The sequence below is a fragment of the Ceratotherium simum genome, chromosome 38 (genome assembly GCF_057802395.1).
Source record: "Ceratotherium simum simum isolate JZ-2026a chromosome 38, ASM5780239v1, whole genome shotgun sequence".
In the NCBI taxonomy this organism is placed as follows: Eukaryota; Metazoa; Chordata; class Mammalia; order Perissodactyla; family Rhinocerotidae; genus Ceratotherium; species Ceratotherium simum.
This window is the reverse complement of record NC_141937.1, coordinates 8,364,403-8,389,151: the sequence shown is the minus strand read 5'-3', so window position 1 is coordinate 8,389,151 and position 24,749 is coordinate 8,364,403. Positions and strand designations below refer to the sequence as shown.

Sequence of the window (24,749 nt, the reverse complement as noted above, 5' to 3'; positions counted from 1 at the left end):
TTAATGCTGTAACTTTGTAACACCTGTAGACGTTAACAAAGCCTCTTCTTATTTATTCTCCTTTCTTTAGCTACATATACTTCAGATGGACAGGAATATACTTTTTATTTGAGTATCTGTGGAGAAGCTGAAGTGCACGTCTGTAATAAGAAAGGAGCTACAGTTTGCCAAGAGAAAAAGTCCGGCTCCACTCAAGTTAAAGTGGCAGGAAGATACCAGAATCAAACCCTCCGGTGTGTAAACTGCCTTCTTGTGATTTTCGAGTGCATTTGTGTATATTCTTGTGAGACGTAACTGACCCCTCTCCTCGTCTTCCTCCTTCCGTTTTCCACACAGCACGGGAAAATCAGTTAAGCCAGTGTCCCTTCCTATTTGACTTCGGCAAGTTGCCGCTTGTCACTAAACAGTTGGCTGTTTTCCCTGGCTTTACGATAAGAATGCTTCTGTTAAAACTGTTCACTTTGTACTCTGTTGTTTGTCAGGAACCGTACTATAGGAAGTTGGTTTGCAGTTGATACAGCTTTTGTATTTTAAAATTTATGTTTCCGAGGAGTTTTGATTTTTCTCTGGCAGCTTGAAACGCTGAAACGCTGTTAGCATTACATAAAAGTTTTAAACAGCTAAAAAAATGCATTCAGTGTAGTTCTTGCAACCCTTAGCTTGGTAATTAGCTTCACAAAAGCATTATGAAAATGTAGTTCTCTGAAAATAAGTGTTGTCCAGGATGGCTTGGGTAAGATGTGTGTATGACAGTTGCTGGACAAGCTGTGTGCTTTTTGGGCACTCTTAGGCATTATTTATTTTGTACAAAATTCAACAGTGAGAGCAGAAGAGTCTTCATGCTCACGGCAAAACCTTCAGCGCTTTCTTTCAGCTCGTTATTACTTTAAAGTGAGAGGACGACAAGCTGGTCCATTTGGAAGTCGTTTCCTTTAGACATTTTTCCCCAGCTGGTGAGAGAGCTTGCTGTTTTATGTCAGTCCTGGTTGGTTGATGGTATGCAAAAGGCTTAATGTAGAAATGTTTAAAAATTCACGTTTCTGTCTTAGTTCTCATGTCTGTATGCATATTACAAATATCTAGATACTCCGACGGAGACCTCACCTTGATATATTTTGGAGGCGATGAATGCAGCTCCGGCTTTCAACGGATGAGCGTCATCAACTTTGAGTGCAATAAAACCGCAGGTGAGTGTTCCCTGGGGTTCAGTCCACACTCTTCGTATCGATGGGCGCGTGTGCTCTTGGAAGTGGAATGCTGAATGGAGCAGTCAGACGTCCTCCTGCGGACATGGCCCTCTCCAGTCCCCAGACCAGGTTTTTCTTTTGCAGCGACTAGGAGTACCCCCACCCCCACCCGCCAATGACACATACATCCTGTTTCCATTTTCCTCTGCTCTCTGTTTGTTTTGGGAAGGGGCCCAACACTGGGCTTGCTGGGAAAGGCTTTCTGTCTTGAGTTCTGTCTCACACCAGAGCGCGTACAGATCCAGCAAGGTGGGTTACTCACTGACTTTGAGTGGGTTGTCCCTAATCAGCTCCTCTTTTATGAAGTAAATTTCAAGGTAACTGTTTTTGCCAATAGTGGTCCTGTGGTAGAGGCTGGATTGTGGGATCGCAAAAGGTCACAGGGCAAGTTTAAGCGGAACGTTTGGTTTTTCTGAGTGATTAGAAGCTTCCTTGAAGTCATGATGGCACTGGCATTTCAAGAAGCCGTGCTGCTTTTCGTGTCTTGAAGATCCTGGACACAGTTTGCATCTGTAGAGAGGTGATGGGATCCCATCACCATCAGAGAGCCGTCCTGTCCATGGACCTCCCAGCTGTGACCCCAGGCGCCCCACATGCTGACCAAGCCTCAGCACAGAGCTCTCGTCCTGGAGGCGGCTGGTTCCAGCCCCATCTGTGTGCGGCCAGCACAAGCACACACAGCTGCCCTACCCCCGAGGGTCTCCCTGGCCCTTCATTCTGTTTGTTTTGTGTGTTTCTATGGCAGAGCTTTTGACCAATTGGTCATGGGACAGGTTCCTACATGATTCACCGCAGGGTCTGGGGGAGGCAGCTGTGCATGACGTGGACTGGGCTCCAGAAGCTTGTTCTGTGATGGTGAAGGAGGTAGGAGGGGTTGTGATCAATACCGAGCTCTATAAACTGCCTAGAGAGCAGGCAAAGAAGGAGCCTAGGGTGAAGCCGACAGCAAGGCTTTATGTCAGAGCCCCCGTTTGCTCCTCTTGTCGCGTCTGCACTTGCTTTACTGTGGTCCACGGGCTCCCTTGTTGTCCGTCAGCCCCCTCCCTCCTCCACACGCCCTCGCTTACACTGGAATCTGTTTGCTGGCCCTTTTGATAACTTTCATGTTCTCAGCTGATTCGTCCAACACACATTTTATTAGTACTGATTTGCTCAGACCCTACGAGGCCTGAGCATGCTGTGATGACTGAGGGCTGTCAAGGCTTTTACAGACTAGAAGCAGAGAGAAAAGGAAAGTGATGATGGTAGGGCTGGGTAATGCTGGCTGGACGAGAGCTACCGGTAAGGACTGTCAGCCGGTGCTTTGTCAGGAGGGAGGCACCGAGGTCAGTGGTCTGGGTGGCCATGAGGATCAAGGCAGTTGGGAAAATAGGAGTGCTGCTTGAGTGAGCTCTACAGGGGGAGTAGGAGTGAGCCAGGTGCAGAAGTGGGGTGGCTGTGGGGACCGGGCTTAAGGGAACAGCTCATGCAAAGGCAGGAATTTGGGTAGCTGTGAGCAGGTCAGAGCTATGTATTCAGGACGTGGCTAAAGATGCCTCTAAAAAGGAGAGCGGAGCAGCATCAAGAAATGCTTGTATGTCCTGCAAAGGAGTCGGACTTTTTCTAGAAATCAGTGTGAAGTGCCAAGGACTTTAAGCCAGGGGGTGACATGAATCTGATTTGGGTGTGGCCTTTGGATTCATCTCCCGTCTGGTTTGAGTGCCCTGCTGCCCCCACTCCCAGATTCTCCATCTTTCTTCCATTAGCCTTACCTCCTCCAAGCTTTTAGGAGACCTTCTCTCGGTTATACTCTGAGTCCCTGGGAAATGCAGCCTGCTTCTTATCCCACGTCCCCAGATCTTCTGGTGGGGCTGGACAGGGCTGCCCGTCCACTCCCCAGCCGGGTCTCCTGGACTCCTCTGCTGGTTGGGCTGCTCTGCTGTCGGGAGACTTCTGTGGGCCAAGTCTCCCTGTGACCTTGTCATTACCTCTCTGGCCCTGTTCTGTTCTGGGCTTTTTATAAATGACTTGGCTGAGGTCTTTGAGAGTGCGCTGATCTCATTTGGGCTCACTGGGAAGAATAGAATAATGATCCAGAAAGATCCCAGCAGATGAGGAGGAGATGGAGAAGGGCGTGTAGTCAGGGCCTCAGGGAAGAGGTGTGGGCATCTGAGAGTTGTGCTTGGAGGCTAAAGCCCAAGTGAGCTGAGGCTTGAAAGAAATACTAGAGGCCATTGTTGTTCCTCTTTTACTATTTACTATAAAATTTTTTCGAACATATAAGTAGAAAGAAGATTATAATGAAAATTTATATGCCCGCCACTCAGGTTCAGCAGTCGTTAATGTTTTGCCAAATTTGCTACATATAAACCATATGTCACTGATGGATCGTAACGTTACGCTCCACCCCAACTCCACGAGAGGGCATTCCTTCCCGTGACCTCAGAGTCGTCGTCAGACCTGACCAAATTAACAACAATGCCCTCATGCCAAAGACCGTCTTACTAGGCTGATTTTGTTATGATTATGACAAGGAGACCAGACAGAGATGTTAGATGTTTTCTGGGAAATTTCGAGCCTGTTCTCAGGCTGGAGTTGGATTATAAAATATGTAAGACTCCTTCCAGCTCTGTGATTCAGAGCAAAGTGTATGTACTACACCATATATGCTATATGTACTATATATACTAATATACTGTGTATTACATGTGCTATATAATTGCATGTATTATAAAATTGTTTCATTATTGCTTTGTTCGATTTTAAATTGAGTTTTTAGAGTAAACCCTTTGGTGGATTCTGTTCATTGGGTAAACATAATAATGTGTTTTTGCGTGTGAATAGGTGTTACTTGGCTGTGTACTGTAATAAAATGTGGTTTATAGTTTAACTTGGATCTCCAGGAAGGGAAATTTATTTATGCTTATGAATCTCAGGTCCATGCATTTTCAAGACACAGAAGTGCATAAATTTATTCTTTTAGCTATAATATTTTTTTAACCATTTGTTTCAATAACTTACATATAGTTTGCAGTAATGTGATACCTTATTAATGGTGATCCTGTCAAATAAGGACATTAGATCATTTTTTGGGCAGAATGATGTATTAGGATAGGCTACTACAAAACTCTCCACAAATTTAAGTGGCTCATTACATTAAAGGTTTATTTCCTTTAGTTCAGTGCAGGTAGGTCACTGAAGGGCTAGAGGTGGGGGCTCTGCCCAAGTGGTCGTTCAGGGACCTTTGCACTTTCCATCTTGTTTTGCTGCCACCTGTAGACTAGGCTTCCAAGGACTCTGCAGAATGGGAACTGCAATTTTCTTTTTTTTGGTGAGGAAGATTATCCCTGAGCTAACATCTGTTGCCAATTCTCCTCTTTTTGCTGAGGAAGATTGGCCCTGGGCTAACATCCGTGCCCATCTTCCTCTATTTTGTATGGGACACCTGCCACAGCATGGCTTGATAAGTGATGCGTGGGTCTGCTCCCAGGATCCGAGCCTGCGAACCTCGGGCCGCCAAAGCAGAACACGCGAACTTAACCGCTATGCCACCGGGCCGGCCCTGCAATTTTTTTTAATGGGCCAGAACTAAGTGGTATGGCCCAACCTCAAAGGCAGGGAGACTGGGAAATGTAGCTTAGCTGTGCATCTAGAGGGAAAATTAAACCAGTTTGGTGAGTAGGTAGCATTGTCTTTGCTGCAGAGCAGTGGAGGAACTGGTGCTGCTGCCTGCTACTTAGGCAGAGAGCTCCTTGGTTCCAGTGGAAAATTCCACTTTCCCTTCAGCTGGTTGTGGAATCCAAATACCATGAGGCCCTGTAAAGTGGTGTGCTGGGGAATGAACTGTGGAGGCTGGAGAGCCAGGATGGCGCTTTCAGGCTTGTTTGATTGATGGAGAGGTTGCGGAAAGCTTATACTAATCATTCTGATGGATGGAAACTCTAGGAGGCCCCAGGAATAGGAGTCCGGAAGGCAGAGCCCATTGTGTTTAAAAACAAATAAACAAATGTGGTTTGCTAGAGGGGAGTCATAGCTTACTGTTCTCCTAAAGTTCTTTGAGGAATTAAATAAGAATACAGGTAAGCTGCATGCCAGTGGTTATTTAAAATCGACTCTCCCTGCAGGTCATTTGTCAATTTCAGATGCAAAACCCAACCAAAGTAGGGATGGGTGCTAGAACCATCCCTATGGTTATGAATTTAATTATTTAATCTTTTGTAAACTTATCTGGTAAAAGAAAAACACAGTGAATGCTTCAATTTTACGGAAACACAGACATTTCCAAATACTGAAATATGAATCCAGTAGGAGTAAACTTTATGTAAATCATGTGGGTGGAGTGAAAAGAGGGAAATAAGCTTCATTGCTCAGCTGATAGTACACGGGCAGGGCGCGGTGGTCCCAGCTAGAGTGGGTGGGCTCTGCATTGGGAGCACTGCTTAAGAAAGAAAAACCCACAGTAGTATAGAGTATTGCCTTATGGTTATGAGCCTGGCTTTGGGGCCAGACTAAGTTTGATTCCTGCCTCCTCTGCTTTCTAGCTATGAAATCATAGGCAAATTATTTAGCCCCCCATAATCTACAAAATAGGGCTAAAATTGTACCTGTGCCATAGGATTTTTAGGATCTAATACGCCCATATATATCAAGTCCTTAACCCAGAGCCTGTTTTCTGCAGCCAGCCCCCATGGCACTTAGGTGGTTGCTTAATGCCAGGCTCAGACAGTGCTCGGCACAGGTTTGCTGCTGTTGCTGGTATTATAATGTTTATAATATTAACGATTTCATAGAAATTGCAATTGAAGCATCATTTGCCCTTGGTACAAAATATTATTTCCCTTTGCTTTAGAACATTGTGCACTTTAGGGCACCAAACATCAAGAGAGGCAAATCATGTAGGAAGTCCAGAGGAGAATTATTAAACCATCAAGGGATGGAAAACAGAGCTTTGTGCCAGCGGTCCATCAGCTTGGAACGGCGAGGGGATAGTATTTCTAGTAAGGGAAAAATCAACCAAGTTCGCTGAATCCCAGGCTGCATCGGCTAGGGAAGTGGCCCGTGAATAGCTGGCTTCCAGACCAGAGCCGAGCTGTCAGGGCTCACAGTTGGGAAACCTGTGGGGCTTCTGCGAGGCGGTGGGTGAGGAGGCTGTTGATTTGAGTCAAGTGTTCGAGACACATGTACTGATGAAGTCCCGAGGACTTAGGATGCTGGCACCATCTGGACATGTGCCTCTAACTTTGCGAGGGTACACAGACAGCAGCACGCTTCCAGTGGAGTGACTGTAGACGTTATCACTCTTTCCCTTTCATTGTAGGGATGAGTCCCAGGGAACTGACGTTGCTCACTATCGTGTCATCAAGCCAATGGGACTCCTGTAACTAGAGCTCTGGTCTGAGCCAGAGAATGTTCATGAGCCTGTTGGAGGCTGACCACAGCCCGAAGCAGCAGAGCCCTGCCTGGTGGCTCACACGTTCCTCGTTAGCACTCCTTTCATGTCCCTGTTGAACATGTTGTAAACAGCCTGATGGCCGATTGAGACCAGCCACCCAAGATGAAAGGGACGTAGGACTGCCATTGAGGGATTTATGTTTGTCTGAAATTCAGTAGAAGCCACTCTCACCTCTGACCCCTCTCGTCTCTGGGGTTTGGGACTTTAGTTTGTTTAATTGTACAGTTAGCATTGCTGTCCTATTTGTTATTTCTTCCCTTGCTCCTTGGACATTCCTAGGTTTCGGTCACATAAGGGAGTGTTATTTTCCTTTTCAAATTGCACAGGTAACGATGGGAAAGGAGCTCCTATCTTCACGGGGGAGGCTGATTGCACCTACTTCTTCACGTGGGACACGAAGTATGCCTGTGTGAAGGAGAAGGAGGACCTCCTGTGCAGCGTCAGCGACGGGAAGAAGCGGTACGACCTGTCTGCCCTGGCTCGGCACTCAGGTAGGGCTCTCCTGCCCTCGCATGGCTCAGTCATGTGCTCACGGGAACATTCTCTTGCCTCTCTCCTGGTGAATGCGTTTGGAGATGCTGTTGCTATTTTCTTTAATTGTATCGCGGCCTTTCCCCCCCTTCTCGTTTGTCAATATGAATTATTAGAAATGACACTGAATTAGGAGGCAAAATATCTGACTTTCAGGTCGACATTACCATTTTCTGGTTGGGACACTTGAGCTAATCTTATCATAGTTTTGTGAAAACTGCCAAGTGTCTCCTGTGTGCCAGGCCTTGTGCTTTGTGATTAGAAACTTTTTTTTTTTTTTTTAAATTTAAACTCTTGTTGCTAGGAGAATAGGTCTTTTAAGAACTTTTAAGTTCTCATCTCACACACACAAAAATTTTTCACTGTGTATGGTGATGGATGTTAACTAAACTTACTGTGGTAATCATTTTACAAAATATACATATATCCAGTCGTTATTGTGTACATCTAAAACTAATACAATGTATATGTCAGTTATATCTCAATAAAAAATATTTAAACTCTTACAACAGCCTTCAAGTAGGCAGTGCTCCCACTTAACACATGGGCTGTCAGGCCTGGAGGATTAAACACTTGTTGTGGAGGTTGGTGGGCTCAGTTTGTGCCCTTTGACCCCTTGCTGTCTCCTTTTGTCTCCTGGCCTCTTTTCCCATCTCTAAAATGGGATCAGCATTACCTGTCCAGCCTCAGATACTTTTGTGAGGCTGCAAGGAGAATGGATGTGGGAGCCCTTGGGACATGCAGCGCTGTGTTAGTGTGAGGTGGGGTTGTCAGCGAGGCCTGGCTCACGGTGAGGACCAGCGCAGGTGAATGTGTTCATTACCCAGCAAGTGCTTGCTCAGCATTTGTTATGTGGCGGCACTGGACCAGGTGCTGGGCACACAGTGCTGACGAGCCTGCCCCTGCCCCATGGGCCTTAAGGTTCAGCAGGGGCCAGAGAAGACTGAATAATAAGAATGGGGGCTTCCAATAGGGATAACCCAATCTAGTCGGGAAGTTTCTAGTTTTACCCTTTTAGCAGCCCTGGAATTGGGTATATATAGAAGCGAGTTGCATCTGTGGAGTGGAGATAATACCTAACGCAGAGAGAATGCCTTGCCTAAAGTCACAGAATAGCCAGCTGCCATAGGAACGGGTTGCTCATGTGTTTTGAGTCCCGTCTGGTCTGGAAAGCACAATATTAGGAGGAGGAATTTCTCTTCTGTGGAGTGTTTGAGAGCTTTCCTTTGAACCCGGGACCTCCGTTATAAATGCTCTGGATGAATGAGTTGCCTCGGAAGTCAGTGTTTGTGTTTCGGTAGTTTGGCACCCTTCAAGCTGCTGGGAATGGAGCCATGGTTCAGTTCTGGTGCCTTTGTGCTCCTGAAGAGATTGGTTTCTGCACAATGGGAAGAGCTCTACCTCTGAGCGGAGGCTGGTTTGAGGACTGTGTTGCTGCATCCAGCTGTGTTGACTTGAGCAAGGTGCCTCCCTTCTCAGGCTCCAGTTTTCTCACAGTGAACCGAGTGGTGGTGTTAGATCCCTTTAGTCAACATTTTTTTTCCCTAAGCTTTTAAGTACAAGACACAACCTAGCATCCGGTGGCACCAGCATTCACTTGGCTTGGGTGGAAGGGTGGTAGGTTTCTCTTCGCCGCACAGGCCTTCTCGGTGGTCTGAAGAAGGTGCATTACTGATGGCGTGACGTTCTGCTGGGTACTAAGGCACGGGCTGCTCTCCTGATTTGCTGCGTCCTTTTCTGATTGTGTACTTTGGGGCTTGGGAGAATTCTGCTGTTTAATTCTCTGCCCCTGCTCCGTTAAGCCTACTCTTCTGAGGAGGTATTGGGCATGGTTTGTTTTTGTCACGTAGAGCAGAAGCCTCAGAATCCCGGTGAGTTTCTGTGCCTTCAGGCTGCTTGGGTCCAGAAACGTGAGTGTCTGAGGTTCAGCGACCACATGCTTATTAGTGAGCTTTGGGTTTTTACCTTCGGCTTAATCAGAATTTATGGTGTGACTCACGGAGAAATAATCACTGCCTTTGGCTAAAAGAAGATTTTTTTTTGTTGTTGTTACAGAACCGGAACAGAATTGGGAAGCCGTGGATGGCAGCCAGAGGGAAACAGAAAAGAGGCATTTCTTCATTAATATCTGCCACAGAGTGCTGCAGGAAGGCAAGGCGAGAGGCTGTCCTGAAGACGCAGCCGTGTGCTCTGTGGGTGAGTTGTGAGAGTCTAGGTGATGGTCTTCCTGAAGGCAGGCGGAACCTGGCTGCATCCAGGTGGGAGTGAATTACAGAATCTTTCTGCGGTTCATCTAAGCCTTCTCTCTCTGGGTTCAGTATGTAAAGGATGCTAAAGAAAAAAATGTGACGACTCAAAAGTAGGTAACTGCATGGTGCTCTCTGGAAACTGTAGAACCTCAGGTGTCCTGAAGTTGGTCAGACCCCTCCGATGTTGGTTCACGCCATGACTGGTAACAGAAAGAACCGTGTTGGAAAATACTTGATTATCTTTTTACTTTGTAACTTGAAGAATAACATTGCTAGTACTTGTATAAAATGGATTCTGATTTTTTAACAAGTTTACCGCCTAAAATTGTCCAAAAGTTATGGCTTAAAGCAAGTGGAGTCTTGTATTGTAGCCTTTGTTTAAGAGTCTTTGTATGCCTTAGGTACCTTTTCTGTAATTGTGCTGGTCTTGTGGCTGTCCTGCAGAAACTTCTCAATCTGATATAGAGAGTTAGCATGTCAACTGTTTGTCACTTAAGACTCATTTCAAAAATGACAGGCTGTGAGAGTCATTAGGATCTGTTAGAAACATTATATAATGAGCTGTGAACCCAGGTTGGATTGTAGGAGTTACCCCCGTCTTCAGAATTCATGGTGTGTCTATGCATGTCCATGCCTTCATTTAAGAAGGATTTGGAACAGAGTTTTAGTATTTTATAGCAAAAAGCTACTGAACCAAGACTTAAATGGTCACCTGCTTGGCTTGCTGAACAGGTTTAGTTAGTTTCTGCTTTGGTCATGGGACAAACTCTAGCCCCTGGCTGTGCTTTCAAAAGACCTTGCGTCTCAGGGGAGCTGGGGCCCCGAAAATGGGGCACAGTGTTACTTTATGGGATGGCATGATGTACGTGCATGCCTTTTTGCCTCTCGTGCCCGTAGAGGACATTGTTTTTCATTCTTATGCTTTCCTACTAAGCCTGGAGGTGGCTTTCGAGTGTGGCTGCCACTGCCTGGTCAAACTTGTCACTAAAGAAAAATCCACTGACAATCAGGGCGAGGCTAGGTGGGCCGGGGAAGGGACCACGGCACACCTGCTGGGTCTTGGCTGATTTTTCGTACCTCCTCGTCTGCATCATCATTTTTAGTCGTGTTTTCTGTTTTTCCCCTTTCTTTCTCTTTTCCAGATAAGAGTGGAAGTAAAAATCTGGGCAAATTCGTTTCTTCTCCCACAAAAGAGAAAGGAAACATTCAGCTCTCTTATTCAGATGGTGATGTTTGTGGTCCTGACAAGAAAATAAAAACTAACATCACACTTGTGTGCAAGCCAGGTAAAAAAATCTAAAAAAAAAAGAAAAAGATGAAATATGTTAGTGGCTTTTGCCAGAGGACTTCATCATTTCTGTTTCTCATGGCCACTGCCAAGGTGATGAGGTGGAAAGTGGTGGTGCCAAGCTCAGGTTCCAGGTTTTTTTTAGCGGTGGTCAATTGGATTTGATCCCCCGGCCCTACCCAAAACCAGGCCAGAAATGGAGAAACCACGTGGCGTCTGAGGGAGTCATGTTGTAATTTTCCAGATGAGTTACGGGTCTCCACACGGCTTCCTCTTCCTCAGCACTGATACAGAGTGATCGTGCGGGCTGCTGAACTTCCTCCAAAGAGGGAAAGTCATAAAAGGTTTAAAGATGTCTGTGATCTCGTCATTGAACACAATGCTCCTCTTCGCTTACCTTTATTTATAGGTTTACATTGTTTTCACAGGGTTGAAATCTGTTTATGTTCACATATTTTTATGGTCCTCAAAACATCGTATTTTGTAAATACTCTTCTGCGTTTCAGTTGTGCTTATAATTTTTAGGGACTTCCTGGTTGATAATGGCTTGGTTTTACTATTTTAAACATTTCCCTTTTGGATTGATTGCCTGTTTCCAGTTTGTAATTGTGCTGTCTCCACCTCCCATTGAAATATTTCCTTTGGGTAAATTCCCAGCTGTGGGATAGATCAAGGGCTAGGACTATTTTTTTTTGTTGTTGGATTGTGGTAAAATATACACAATATAAAATTTACCAGTTTTAAGAAATTGTAGTAAAATACACATAACATGAAATTCACCATTTTAACTCTTTTTCAGTGTGCAGTCAGTGGCGTTAAGTACATTTACATTGTTGTGCAACCATCACCACCATCTGTCTCCAGGACTTTTTCATCATCCCCAACTGAAATCTGTGCCCACTAAACACTCCCCCTTTCCCTCCCCCAGCCCCCAGCAGCCCCCTTTTTTTCTGCCTCTAAGTTTGACTACTCTAGGAACCTCATATAAGTGGAATCACATAGTATTTGTTAGGATTATTTGTAGAAAAAGGGAAGGTTTTCGAGAACTGTTAGTGATAGATCTTTCTTTCCCCTTGACAGGTGATCTAGAAAGTGCTCCGGTGTTGCGAACCTCTGGGGATAACGGTTGTTTCTACGAGTTTGAGTGGCACACGGCCGCTGCCTGCGTGCTGTCTAGGACGGAGGGTGACAACTGCACAGTCTTTGATTCCCAGGCAGGTGTGTGTCTCAGCAGCACCTTGCTGGTTTAGTGTTACCTGGAACTGCTTGGGTTTTCATTTTTTTCTTCAATATTTTCTATGTGTGTTTTAGAGATAGCCTGCTTTAGAATTATATAAATACTGTTTGACCAAAATTCTGAAAATCTGATGTTTGAGGCTCCAGAGAATGAAAAACCTATCTTAAGTTGATGGTTGAGGTAGGTCTGCTGAATGCAAAACCTGAAGGTCACAAGGAAATAAATTATGTTTAAAAAGCCTTTTCACATGAGTTTCTGGCCAAGAAACCCACTCTAGGGAGACTTTTCAAGGTCATCGTATTGTGGTCATGCCGCTTTGAAGATACTGGTTGTTTATTTGACCCGTAATTATGGGCTTTGAATGGGTTTTTAAGTTAACGCAGTAAAACGGGAATGGTGGTGGTGAATCTGTCTCCCAGGGAAACGTGAGTAAGTGCAGTTCTGGGGGCGGAAGGGAAAGGCATCTTTTCTGCCTTTTCGTGTCTCCCTGCCGTGAGGCAGTTTCTGGAAGAATCTCTCTCCTTGAAGCGGCAAGTGGAGGTCACCCTTCTTGACTGTTCTGACTGACCTTCCATACTTGGATTGTTTTCACTCTTTCTTAGGGTTTTCTTTTGATTTGTCACCTCTCACAAAGAAAAATGGCAGCTATAAAGTCGAGACAGAGAAGTATGACTTTTACATCAATGTTTGTGGTGCGGTCTCTGGGCCCTCCTGTCAGCCAGATGCAGGATCCTGTCAGGTGGCAAAAAGGCAAGTAATGATTTTCAGTTATGGGTTTTTCCTTGGGTATCTTGTGCTAACAGATATTTCATTCAGGAATAGGTGTGTTCCCTGCTATCGTCATTGTTTTACGACGAGCATTTAAACACCCAACAGACTGGCCTAAAAACTGGAGGATGCTGGGAGTTTAATTTCCCAGAGAAGGAGCAGGCCAGACCCTTGGCAAAGAAGCGTGGATTTACAGAATGCCTTATTTCTGTGTAGTTTGTTCTCAGTGTTAGAGATTTATGTGTATGTTTCTCTATTCAGTGCAGTATTACTTCAAATGAAGTGAGTTGTTACTTGAACCAGCTGTGCCAAGAGTGGGTTGGGGACTGGGGTGGGGCCATGTTGCCCCCCAGCCCCCTGCCCTTGGGAATCCTCATTCGGGATCAGGGTGATCAGCAGCCCTGGGTCCTGGTCACTGTCCCTCCACCACTGCTCGGTAGCCCATCCTTCAGTGTCGCGGCATTACAGCACTTCTGGACTTGGCATCTTTTCTGAGAGACATTTGTTTGTTTATTTCAGTGATAAGAAGTCCTGGAACTTGGGACTGAGTAATGCTAAGCTTTCATATTACGATGGGATGATCCAGTTGAACTACAGAGACGGTACGCCCTATAATAATGAAAAGCACACACCCAGAGCTACACTGATCACCTTTCTGTGTGACCGAGATGCTGGAGTGGGTGTCCCCGAGTATCAGGTAGGAACTGTGCCGTGTGTACATGGGTGCGCCTCTCACTGACGAGGGCAGAGAGGGAGGGAACATCAGTCTCATAGAGGCAGGAAGAATAAAAAGTGGTTACGGGAGCGCTCGTGGCTTTTCCGAGTGAGACGAGGCTCTAATCGTAGGTGAGGTACGAGCTGGAGCTACATCGTCCGTCAGGTTGTCTGGCTCCCCGAGACTTAACCAGGAGGCTTCGTGGGCCCTTTATTTACGAGCAGAGCTTTTATTAGTCTGGTTTCCTGGCCACATCATCATCTCCTGTGATTTTAATCTTTTTCGATTTCCCAGGGTACATAGGTGGTATTCATTTTCTGAGCTGTTTATTCAGTGGGCCATACACCTCAATGATAGCCTGCAGCCCTGTTGGTTTGTGGTATAAAACACACAAAAGCATCAAAAAACATCCCTCATTCTTGCTTAGCAAGAATTTAGATTTCCATCTAAATTTATTACCGAGCATTATTCCTTTTGATAAAATGAAAGGAGATGGGCAAAGTAAATTTTCTTTTATACAGTTTTTATTTGCAAAAAATGCCCGTCATTCTTTTAATGCTGGCTTTGTGCAACATTTCTCTTTCTTTTTGCTGTCCCTCTTGTTTCTGTCCTTGTCATGCGATTAGGAAGAAGATAACTCTACCTACAACTTCCGGTGGTACACCAGGTACGCCTGCCCGGAGGAGCCTCTGGAGTGCGTGGTGACCGACCCCTCCACGCTGGAGCAGTACGATCTGTCCAGGTGAGGCAGGGTCAGCCTGCCCTCGGCCTCGGCCCGGGTCCACTGTCATGCTGAGGTCGTTCAGGCCTTGCTGGTGAGCATGTAACTGAGCCAGTGAGCACGGAACTGAGCCAGTGAGTCATGTTCTGGGGTGCAGGACTGAGACGGGGAATTTCAAGCAGAATGGACTCTAATAATAGTCTGTTGGTCTGTGATATCAACCAGTCTTTGCCACAGCGAAGCTTCAGTCTTCAGCTGCTTCATTTCAAACAGTGCTGTCAATACAGAGGTGGGAGAGCAGTTCAAGGTCTGCTGAACACTGAGTTTAGTGAAGGTTAAGTGTCCTTGTGGGCATCATGAGTCATGGCGAGCCCACTTCTGTTGTTTGATTGGTAGGGTGGGTTTCATTGTATGTTTCTCTAACTACTTAGAGATGTATTGTCAGACTGAAGTCTGTGAGCATGAAAAGCATCCATTTTGCCTTGAAATTTCAGGCTAGCAAAATCGGAAGGTGGTCTTGGAGGGAACTGGTATGCCCTGGACAACGCAGGAGACCGAAGCACGTGGAGGAAATATTATATAAACGTGTGTCGGCCTCTGAACCCTGTGCCGGGCTGTGATCGATATGCATCGGCTTGCCAGATGAAATATGACAACCGTGAAGTGAGTCTGCCTCCCCCGCATGGCTCCTTCTTCCTGAGCACGTGACATAGTGGGTGGAGGGCATTATTTTGGGACTCCCAGATCAAAGTAGGCCTGGCTGCTGAAGCGAAGCCCTCGGTGTAATCTCATCTGCCCCCCCACAGATGCGATTATTTTGGAGTCAGTGTTCAGATTTAAAACTTAAAAACATGCCTTGGTGCTGGTGACCTTCAGTCACAGCACAGGGCAGAGGAAGCTCCAAACCGTGTGTCTAGCCTAAATTCAGAAGCGTCTTTGAGTGATCAGCAGACATCTGTAAAGAATAGTTTTTGCTTCCAGAAACTCTTGCTGCTGGCTAATTAGGGGGAAACTGGCTTGGGAGAGTCACTGTTGGTGAACTAGAGCCACATGTTGGCTCTCACGCGGGCGCCAAGCTGCGCTTCATCATCCCGTCGCACACTGTTACTGCCAGAACTTTGGTGTGTTTTCTCGTGCTCGTTGTATGCGCTGAATCCTAAAATAAAGATGTATGTGTGCGTCTTTAAAAATAGCATGTCGGGAGCATACTTTTCCTGGCATGTGTTACATGGCGGCTTGGGGTGTTGTAAAGAAGGCTGGCGGCGCACCCTGGTGGTGAAGAGTTAGGTTCCGTGTTGTGCGTATGGACACACGTATGTGTGTGTGTTCTTTGTTGGAGCGAATGCCTCAAAGTACAGTCAGTCCTCATTCACAGATTCTGTATTTGCGAACTCACCTGCTCGCTAACATTTATTGTAACTCCAAATCAGTACTTGCAGCGCTTTCACAGGCATTTGTGGATGTGTGCCAAGTGGCCCAATATGGATGGTCCCCTCTAAGGTGGAACAGGGTGACGCTCTGCGTTCTTGTCTAAGCTCCCCTACTGAGATGACCAGAGGATGGAGGAGACGTGAGGGGGCAGGGCCAGAAGCTCCTGGCTCTGGGTCAGGTGGACCGGGTTGGGATCCCCGCTCTGGTGCCTGTTATTAGCGAGGTGGCCTCGAACAAGTCACTTAGCACGCCTGAACCTCATTTTCTGTTTTGTAACATAAAGAAAATAGAATCTACCAGCATGAGTTGTTTTTAGGGTTTAAGATCATAATCTATGTGAGATGTGTACACATAGTTGTCTATTTCCCTAGGAATGATGGTTCTGTGATTGCTAATTCAGTGTTCGTGGCAACTTTATAGACCATAACTACTTCAAGTAATGAGAATCAACAGTATCAGTGATGAAGGTATGAGTTGTTTTCTCATCGGAGGGAAAACCTAACGGACACGTGTGTTTGCAGGGGTCATTTTCTGAGATTGTCTCCATCAGTAACTTGGGAGTCGCCAAGACGGGCCCCATGGTGGAGGACAGCGGCAGCCTCCTGTTAGAGTACGTGGACGGCTCAGCCTGCACCACCAGCGATGGGAGACAGACCAACTACACCACCAGGATCCATCTCGTCTGTTCCAGGGGCAGCCTGGTAAGGCGCTGCTTGTCGCCGACGGCCTGGGTTGTTCGGGGTTCTTTGTGACTGAGTACCACCTGCCATGTCTCCCTCCTGATGGAGATGAATGAGTCTGGGGGTGGGTGGAGGGGTTAGGTTGCTCTTAATTCTTTAGGTCCGCGTGATATAACGTGAGGAGACAAGACGTGTGGCAGTGGTGCTCTTGTGGCTGTGCTCTCTGAGGTGTAAGCCTCATCTCTTTCTGCAGGGGTGTGACATACACTGTGTGGTGGTCTGTAGACGAGAGTTTTCTCTCTGTGTGGCATAGACTCTGACCTGCCTGTTAGTTCTTGGTGACTTGGTGATCTAAGGATCACGGCCGCAGAACCGGTCTTAGAGATGGTTTGGTCCAAACCCCAAAGTTCACAGATGAGGAAACGGAGGCTCGGTGCAGCTTAGGCCTGTGGACAAACACTGAGGGATAGATGTGTGTCTCAGTGGCGAAACAGGAATGCGACATGAAGGCCGGGCAATAGAAGGTGATGGGGATTGCTTTTGGCCCAGAGTTCCTTAGGGCAGAATACAAAAGAAAACTCCCAATAAAAGTGCTTTGGGGTCATTCTGTGTGGTCCCAATTGCTTTTTTTTTAAAAAAAATTATGGTATAAAAAATATATAACATAAAATATAGCATTTTAACCATTTTTAGGTATACAGTTTAGCAGTGGTATTCAGTACATTCACAATGGTGTGCACCCATTGCCGGTATCCGTTTCCAGAACTTTATCATCCTAAACCCAATTACTTTTTTACCTAGAATTTTATGTTTATACCTGAGTCATGTGTTTTATGAATAATTGCCAAACTATTAGATAAATGCAGAGTGCAGATACTGTTATTTGTGTTTATTATCCAATCAGTTCTTTAAAAGTCCACTTTTTTTTTTGACGAAGATTGACCCTGAGCTAACATCTGTTGCCAGTCCTCATCCTTTTTTCCTTTTTTCTCCCCAAAGCCCTAGTGGATAGTTGTTTGTAATAGTTATACATGCTTCTAGTTGCTCCATGTGGGACGCTGCCTCAGCATGGCTTGATGAGTGGTGTATAGGTCCGTGCCCAGGGTCCGAACCCTGGGCAAACCCCAGGCCGCCGAAGCAGAGTGCGCAAACTTAACTGCTACGCCACTGGGCTGGCCCCTAAAAGTCCACTTTTTAAGGTCTGTTACAGCTTTCTCTAGCTTCTTTGAAATGAACTAGCAAAATGCGTTCACCTCTTTCACCAATCCAGTGGACTTTGTCATGTACATGCCAGTCGTCGTGCAGACCCCAAGTTCTCTATGTTGTTTGCCAACACATGATTTTTTCCAAGAGATAATTTCTTTACAGTTCAAGAAGGTCTCTCCGATAAGGGAATGAAATTACTAGCTGGCTGAACGTGGGTGGGTCTGTGTTGTGCAAGGAAGGGTTTTATAACTGAGGCTATAAACAAACACTTCTTGATTAGTCTGAGCTTGACTTTCCCGTTTTCTTCCCTCAGTCACAGAGAGGAATCCTGGTTGCCCAGCCCGGCCCTTGGCACGTCTGGGCGCGTCTTGCATCCCCTCCTTGGAGCCTGGCCCATGGCCTCCCCTTCCCCTCTCTGGTTTCTGGTTGCCATGGAGGTACTGGACAATGCCAGGAAGTTCGCTTGGAGCTTTAGTTTTTCAGCTTTCCTGTAACACCTTGTTTGGACAATGTCTTTTAGTTTTCAGAGCAATTTCACATCGTCACGTATCTCTCAGCCCTTGTGCAGGGCCTGGTCAAATACTGTGGACCCAGCAGATTCTCAGTGAATAACGAAGGTCATGTCTGCAGTGGGTTCTGTGAGTCACAGTGGGTTAGAGCTGTTACTTTAAGCATCCACCTTGTGAGGCAGAAGTGACAGGCGTGTGTTGATTTTTGCTGTTGGAGACCCTGAGGCTGAGAGGGTGGGGTCTAGGTCAGAGGGCACCTGGTGGGTAAGGTGTGGGCTTGGGGTCATGTGACTGTCATTTCTTTCGCCTGTGAGCCGAGAGAGGTGGCTTAACTTCCCCGTGCCTCAGTTTCCTCATCTGGTTATAGATGGTGGGTAATTACAGAACCTGGTTCGTGGGGTCATTGTGAGGCTCAGTTGAGAAATGCTAATAAAACTCTTAGTGCCGTGCCTGGTGTGTGATAAACGCCCTCCAGATCTGAGCTGCTGTGACTGTGGTGAGGCGGTGCTCTCACAGAAGGGGGTATGGTGCATGTTTTGGGCACTTTTTATGGAAACATACCCAGAAAAGTGCACAGATGGTGAGTTACTAACAGCTGGGTGAATTTTCACAGATTGAACACACCTGTGTAACCAGGACCCCCCCCCCCCCAATCCAGAAACAGAACACTAACAGCACCCAGAAGCCCCTCTGTGCCCGCTTCTGGTCACTTCTCAACTCCTGTCCTGACCTGTAACCCCATAGATCAGTTTTGCCTATTTTTTTTTGCCTATTTTTTTTTTCCTTTGGTGAGGAAGATTAGCCCTGAGCTAATCCGTTGTCAATCCTCCTCTTTTTGCTGAGGAAGACTGGCCCTGGGCTAACATCTGTGCCTGTCTTCCTCTACTTTATATGTGGGACGCCGCTACAGCATGGCTTGATGAGCGCTGCATAGGTCCGTGCCTAGGATCTAAACCTAGGAACCCCAGGCCGCTGAAGTGGAACGTGTGAACTTAACCACTACGCCACCACGCAGGCCCTTAGTTTTGCCTATTTTTGAGCTCACATAGATGAGATCATACGTGCTGTAGTCCTTTGTGTCTGGCTTCTTGCGTTCTTCACTCTTGGTGTGGAGCGTTTCCAAAAGCATGGATGTGGACTCCAACCTAGGTTTGCATCCAAGTCTCCCGTTTACTGCTGGTGTGATCTCAGGTGCATTTCTTAGCATCCAAGCATGAGAGGTAATATCTCCTTGATAGGAATAATGAGAACATTAAGTTATAATTAGATAATGCACGTTAAGCCCTGTCCCTGTCCCTGGCACATAGTAAACATTGAGTAGGTTTGGCTGTTTTTATGTATGAGGCCAGAATTCTTTTGGTTAGATCAAGTTCCATTTTCTCGTATTGACTGTTACCCTGGCTTTGACTTTTCAGAGTACCCATCCCATATTCTCTCTCAGTTGGGAGTGTGTGGTCACTATCCTGTGGAATACAGAGGCTGCCTGTCCCATCCAGATAATGACAGACTCAGACCAGGTACGTGTGCTGTCCCGGGCCTCTCGCCCAGCTGCCCCAGGTGTCCGGCTCTGCACTCAGCCCTTCTCTCGTGCTTCTGAATCTGTTACCAGTGTCACCATTGCCTCTTGCATTCCTCTCCCCCAGCCCTGGCTCCTGGATCCTGGGACAAGAACCAGGACCCTTAGTTGAATGCCAGATGGCTATAGATTCCTTCCTTTTTCTCCATCCCACTGTTCTTTTATCGTGGCTGTGGCACCCCAGTGGGCTCTGGGACTTCTCCGTTGCTGCAGAGAGCTGATTGGTTAGTACATCACTCTAACACCTAAAACATTTCAGTCCCTGTCATCTGTAGGATACAGCCAATCTGTTGTAATATATCGTCATCTATAGGATAAAGCCCGCATGATTTAATGTGATGTTGTCTACAGGATACAGCCTATATGTTTTAAAATGATAGTCAAGGTTTTAATGCTCCGATTCCAGCCACATTCCTACTGTCTCCCCTCCCTCAGCCGTGTACCCACCGCAGTCCTAGGCTCCCCCCGCTCTCTGCCCTTGGTACATGCTCTTGCCCTCGGGTGAGCCATCTCCTGCAGAGTGTAGCAGCAAGCCGCTTGTTGTTTTCATAGCACTGGGTATTTTCTTTATTATGGGACGAATTCCCCTCCCTTCCTTTATTAAGTCTCTGCTAGGTGCAGACCCTTTGACGGCAGACCAGGCTCACCCACAGGGTCCTGGACTCATGGGTGCTCGGGGAGGGTGAGGATGTTACGGTGCCGTACCCCATCCACGGTCAGTACTTTCTAGGGTGTGGCTGGTGCTCCATTCCCTGCATATGGTGGATGGGGCAGAACAAAGACCCAGGTGTGGTGGGAGGGGAGGGTTTGTTACTTCTCCTAGAAGAGGAGACGAGACAGTGAGGTACTCTGTCATTCCTCCCATCGTTGCCTTTAGGTGAATAATTGAGGCAGAGAACGGAACATTTAAACCAACTTCTTCAAGTTGTTTTTTTATAAAAAGTTATGTTATGAGTCTCTCATGGTTCCTAACTTTTCCCTTGGGGTTGGCAGTGGTCTTCTTATTCAGGTAAATAGAGTAGCCGTAAGAGCTTTCAGGGGAGTTTAATATCTCTGAGCCAGTGTGACACTGGGGCACACTTCAGGTGCTGTGCTGTGTCTGAAGGGGCTGGTGAGTACACAGGGCTGCTTTTCTGAGGGTTTAATGTCAGTGGAGAAGCACACGGGTTTGTGAAGCCCATACGTGCAGGTTTTGGAAGTGCCCTGTGTGCGCCATGTTCTCATGGAGTTGGTTGAACGTGTCTCTGTCCCCTCTTGTTCCTGCAGGCCTGCTCCATCAGGGATCCTAACAGTGGGTTTGTGTTTGATCTTAACCCCCTGAACAAGTCCCAAGGATACATGGTCTCAGGCGTTGGGAAGACTTTTGTGGTAAGAGTTACAGGGTGGATTCCAGTTTGCTTTGACACAATGAGGACAGAGTGTGTTAAAGTCACCTGCAGCTGGTGGCTGGGGAGGCTGGTGTCCTCAGGAATTGCCCAGGGTGCTGTGATGGCAGCAGCTCTCACCCAGGAGGAGACAAGAGAATCCAGATTTAAGGGGGAAATGAGGTAAAACCATCACTCCCGTCCTGGTACAGTGCAGACATGAGGGAGTTGTTCTTCAGAAAACAAATTATTCCTAATCTGTTGCTGTGTGTCTAGAGTGGTGATCCCAGGTCAGCAGCACCAGCATCACCTGAGAACTCCGTAAGGAACGTGCTAGAAGCGATGAACCCTGTAGAGAACATGCTAGAAAAGGTGGAACCTGTAGAGAACATGCTAGAAGCAGGCAGAGAGGCTCTGCCTTGTGCCCTGGCAAGGGTGTTAGGAGGTGGCAGGTGCACATCATGGCTCTCAGTTGCAGACAACAGGGACAGACTCTGGACAACAAAGTAGAAGTGGGGTTGATTAGAAGGGCATCTGGGCTCCTGGGAGACAGGGCATAGCCAGCGTGCTGCCATCTGCTTAGGACACCACTACCCACCAGCCAACTGCAGTCATGCACAGCATAACTACCTTTCAGTCAAGGACGGACCGCATATATGATGGTGGTCCCATAGGTTAGTACCATAGAGCCTAGGTGTGTATTGGCCACACCGTCTAGGTTTGTGTTAAGTGCACTGTATGTTCGCACAATAATGAAATCACCTAACGACGCATTTCTCAGAACGTATCCCCATCGTTAAGCGACACATGACTATACTTGGCATTGTACTAACTGGCCATTTCTTAAGTAGGAAACTCTGATCTTTAAGAAAAACACTTTCTGTACTTAGTCCTTAGTTTTGTATACATTGTCCATGAATACTTAACAGGTACAGAGAGGTCTTTCTTTTCTGCGTCTTCATACCGAAGAGCATAGTCTAGTTAATTTTCACAACTACAGTGAACTTAACTGAATTTAAATGGAATGATATCAACATCTTTAAGAAGTATAAGGGTATCACATATTTACTTTTAACTAACATGACTTCAGCTATCTATACTTTCTCTAATATAATTGAAAACTATAAAATTTTCGCTTATATCTATTCTCCCTGTTATATATGGCGCATTATTATATGCAATATATGTCCTGCATTTAGAGATGCGAGGCTGTGTAAATAAACATGCGTAACGAGCCTTAGAGGCAATTTATAGGCATTGCCATTTGGAATTTAATTTTTGCCTTGTGACCTAACTTTAGGGTTTAACCGCCCAAAGAGGGAAAGTTGATAACTTGAATAATAAATAACAACTGTTTGGCCTGGCAGTGTTTGAGGGCCCTTGTTTGTGGTGAGTTCTGCAGCCTGAGTTGGTTTGTATGGTTCTCACTGTCTGGCCTGCAGTTTAACGTGTGTGGCACGATGCCGGTCTGTGGGACCTTAGATGGAAAACCGGCTTCTGGCTGTGAAGCAGAAACCCAGACAGAAGAGCCCGAGAATGTGAAGCCAGAAAGGCTGGTTGGATTGGAGAAAAGCCTCCAGCTGTCCACCGAGGGCTTTATAACTCTGACCTACAAAGGGCCTCCTACCTCTGCCAAAGGTGAGCTCAGACCATGTTGTTTTTGCAGCTAACAACTGTCCGTAGATCTTTCTGAATATGTAACATAAGGGCAAAGTCCTCTTGCTGCCCTCCCACCACTGGGCCACAGGGGCACCACACTTACACATCCTCTGGTTGGGTTCTCCCAGGTCCCTTACATCAGGCACCTCCAGTTGTGCCTCTGACGTGGAATGTGTTCACTCTTTATCGTGTTTCAGGTACTGAAGAAGTGATGGGTGAAGATAATAAAACTTTTGTTTTTTCCTAAATTTCTCTCTTTCCTCCATTCTTCCACTTAATTTTCATTGTATCTTTAAATACAATTTTGCTGTGTTAGATTTGTTAACATTTCTACTCTTTTCTGCAGCCGTGTTGTGGCGACAGAAACTTAGTCGCCATTTTTGGTATCAGAAAGTGTGAGGCCAAGTCCGAGACCTTTGGGATGACCGTGGTGGGGTACAGTGACAGCCATTGTGTATCGAGCACTTCCTGTGTGCTGGTCCTGTGTTAAAATGCTGTCTGTGCATTAGCTGGTTGATCCTCACACCAGCCCTGTGCTTCTTACTCCTCATTTGTACTCAGGCCTTTCTGCTTAACCACCTCTTCACTTTACAGGTGACGAGGCCCTGAACATCCCTGTTCCCTGGACAAAGCCAGTAGCTCATTGGTGGGCAGAGCCAGGGTTAGGATCTGGGTCTCTTGCCCCTATTCCTGGCTCTGCCAGTTAATGCATGTCCATTTCGCAGGTGGGGAACCTGAGGCCCACAGAGGCGCTGTGATTTGCCCAGGGTCACACAGCTGGTAATCAGCAGGGCTGAGATTTGAGTCCATGTCTGTCTGACTTCTAAACCTGTTCTCTTCCCCATCACACTGTGGAAAACTCGGGAGGAGGCAGTGATGTGATGTGGTTGCCCAGAATACTAATGCCATCTTAGACGATGGCAGTAGAAGTTAGTGTCTGGAAGGGAGAGGGTGATGGCTCTGCTCTCCTGGGTTTGTGACAGTCTGCAGTCATCGGTGAATTTTGTGTTTCACAAAATCTGTTTGCCTCAAGCTAACAGATACTAAAACTTGTAGCACACCAGGAAGAGACCTGTTAGGACAGCAAAGAATAATTTCAGGATTCCTAGGAAGGGCGGTTTAAGATTTGGGAATCTTTTTAACTTCAACGACAGGAAACATGGGTCTAGGGACTGCTGTCAGATCTTGGAAGGGTTGTCCTTCAGAAAAGGAATTAGGCTTATTCTGTATCATTTGTTGGGGAGGATTTGGACCAAAGACTGAAGTTACAGGGAGAAATTTTGGCTGGTCAAAGGAGAACATTTTAGTAGAGCTGGGTGCTGGTAATCCTTTGCTTTACAGATAGAGAGTTCTTCAGCTCTTGATCGTAGAGTGAGCACTCATTCACTTGAGTATCCAAAAAATAACATGCTTCCTTCTTTTTAATAATTCTTTTGCTCTTCAGTTTCAGAGCACTGTTTGAAAATGAGATAGATTAGGCATTTGTATATGATTTCTTTTTCTTGCTCTAATTTGGAAAATAATCCTCTGTTTCTTACAGGGTTACCGATGTAGTCGTGTGGCTAACGACCACTAACATTTACTCACTGCTGGGTTTGCATCCAGGCGCCAGCGCTCTGGGGGGCTCAGCCCATTTATGTAACCAGCTCTTAAACCTGTGTTACCCTAGGCTTGCACTTAACTTCTCTTTGCTTCAGTTTTCTCCTATATTAAATGGAGGTGATACCATGACCTCTCACCTCCGTGGACTACTGTGGGGGTCAATGCATTGATGACTGTGGGGTTCTTTGCTCAGTGCAGCCTCCGGCCCTGCACACCACCGTGGGCCCCCTTGCTGCAGGAGCCTTCTTGTTGGTCGTCCAGCTTTTGCCCTCGACCCCTCCCCAGCCCCCCAAAGGGTCTGTGTTCTGCACAGCAGTCAGATATTTTCAGTGTTAGATCATGTCACTCCCAGCTCAGACCCTCCAGGGCGCCACCTGCACCCAGAGTAGAAGCCAGCGCCCTCACAGTGGCCGAGGGACACTTGCCACTTCTCTCTGACGGGATCACCATGCACTCTCTTGCTCAGTCCTGCTCACCTCCTGTTTCTGAAACCATTAGGCGCACTCTTTTCCTTCGTCAGATGTCAGCTCTGATG

The 24,749-nt window shown here is 46.6% G+C and overlaps 1 protein-coding gene across 1 annotated transcript in view; it reads left to right on the top strand.

Moving 5' to 3' along the window:
* The window catches only part of IGF2R (insulin like growth factor 2 receptor), a 117,392-nt gene that overhangs the window by 46,224 nt on the left and 46,419 nt on the right, over window positions 1–24,749 (top strand). The window contains exons 9-22 of the mRNA XM_087425066.1: window positions 71–233; window positions 1,084–1,187; window positions 7,005–7,169; window positions 9,265–9,405; window positions 10,601–10,744; window positions 11,827–11,964; window positions 12,586–12,733; window positions 13,271–13,448; window positions 14,093–14,208; window positions 14,682–14,850; window positions 16,140–16,319; window positions 19,429–19,530; window positions 20,856–20,957; window positions 22,396–22,591. Coding sequence (XP_087281192.1) covers window positions 71–233; window positions 1,084–1,187; window positions 7,005–7,169; window positions 9,265–9,405; window positions 10,601–10,744; window positions 11,827–11,964; window positions 12,586–12,733; window positions 13,271–13,448; window positions 14,093–14,208; window positions 14,682–14,850; window positions 16,140–16,319; window positions 19,429–19,530; window positions 20,856–20,957; window positions 22,396–22,591 — 2,046 coding nt within the window. The remainder of the gene's footprint in view (window positions 1–70; window positions 234–1,083; window positions 1,188–7,004; window positions 7,170–9,264; window positions 9,406–10,600; window positions 10,745–11,826; window positions 11,965–12,585; window positions 12,734–13,270; window positions 13,449–14,092; window positions 14,209–14,681; window positions 14,851–16,139; window positions 16,320–19,428; window positions 19,531–20,855; window positions 20,958–22,395; window positions 22,592–24,749) is intronic.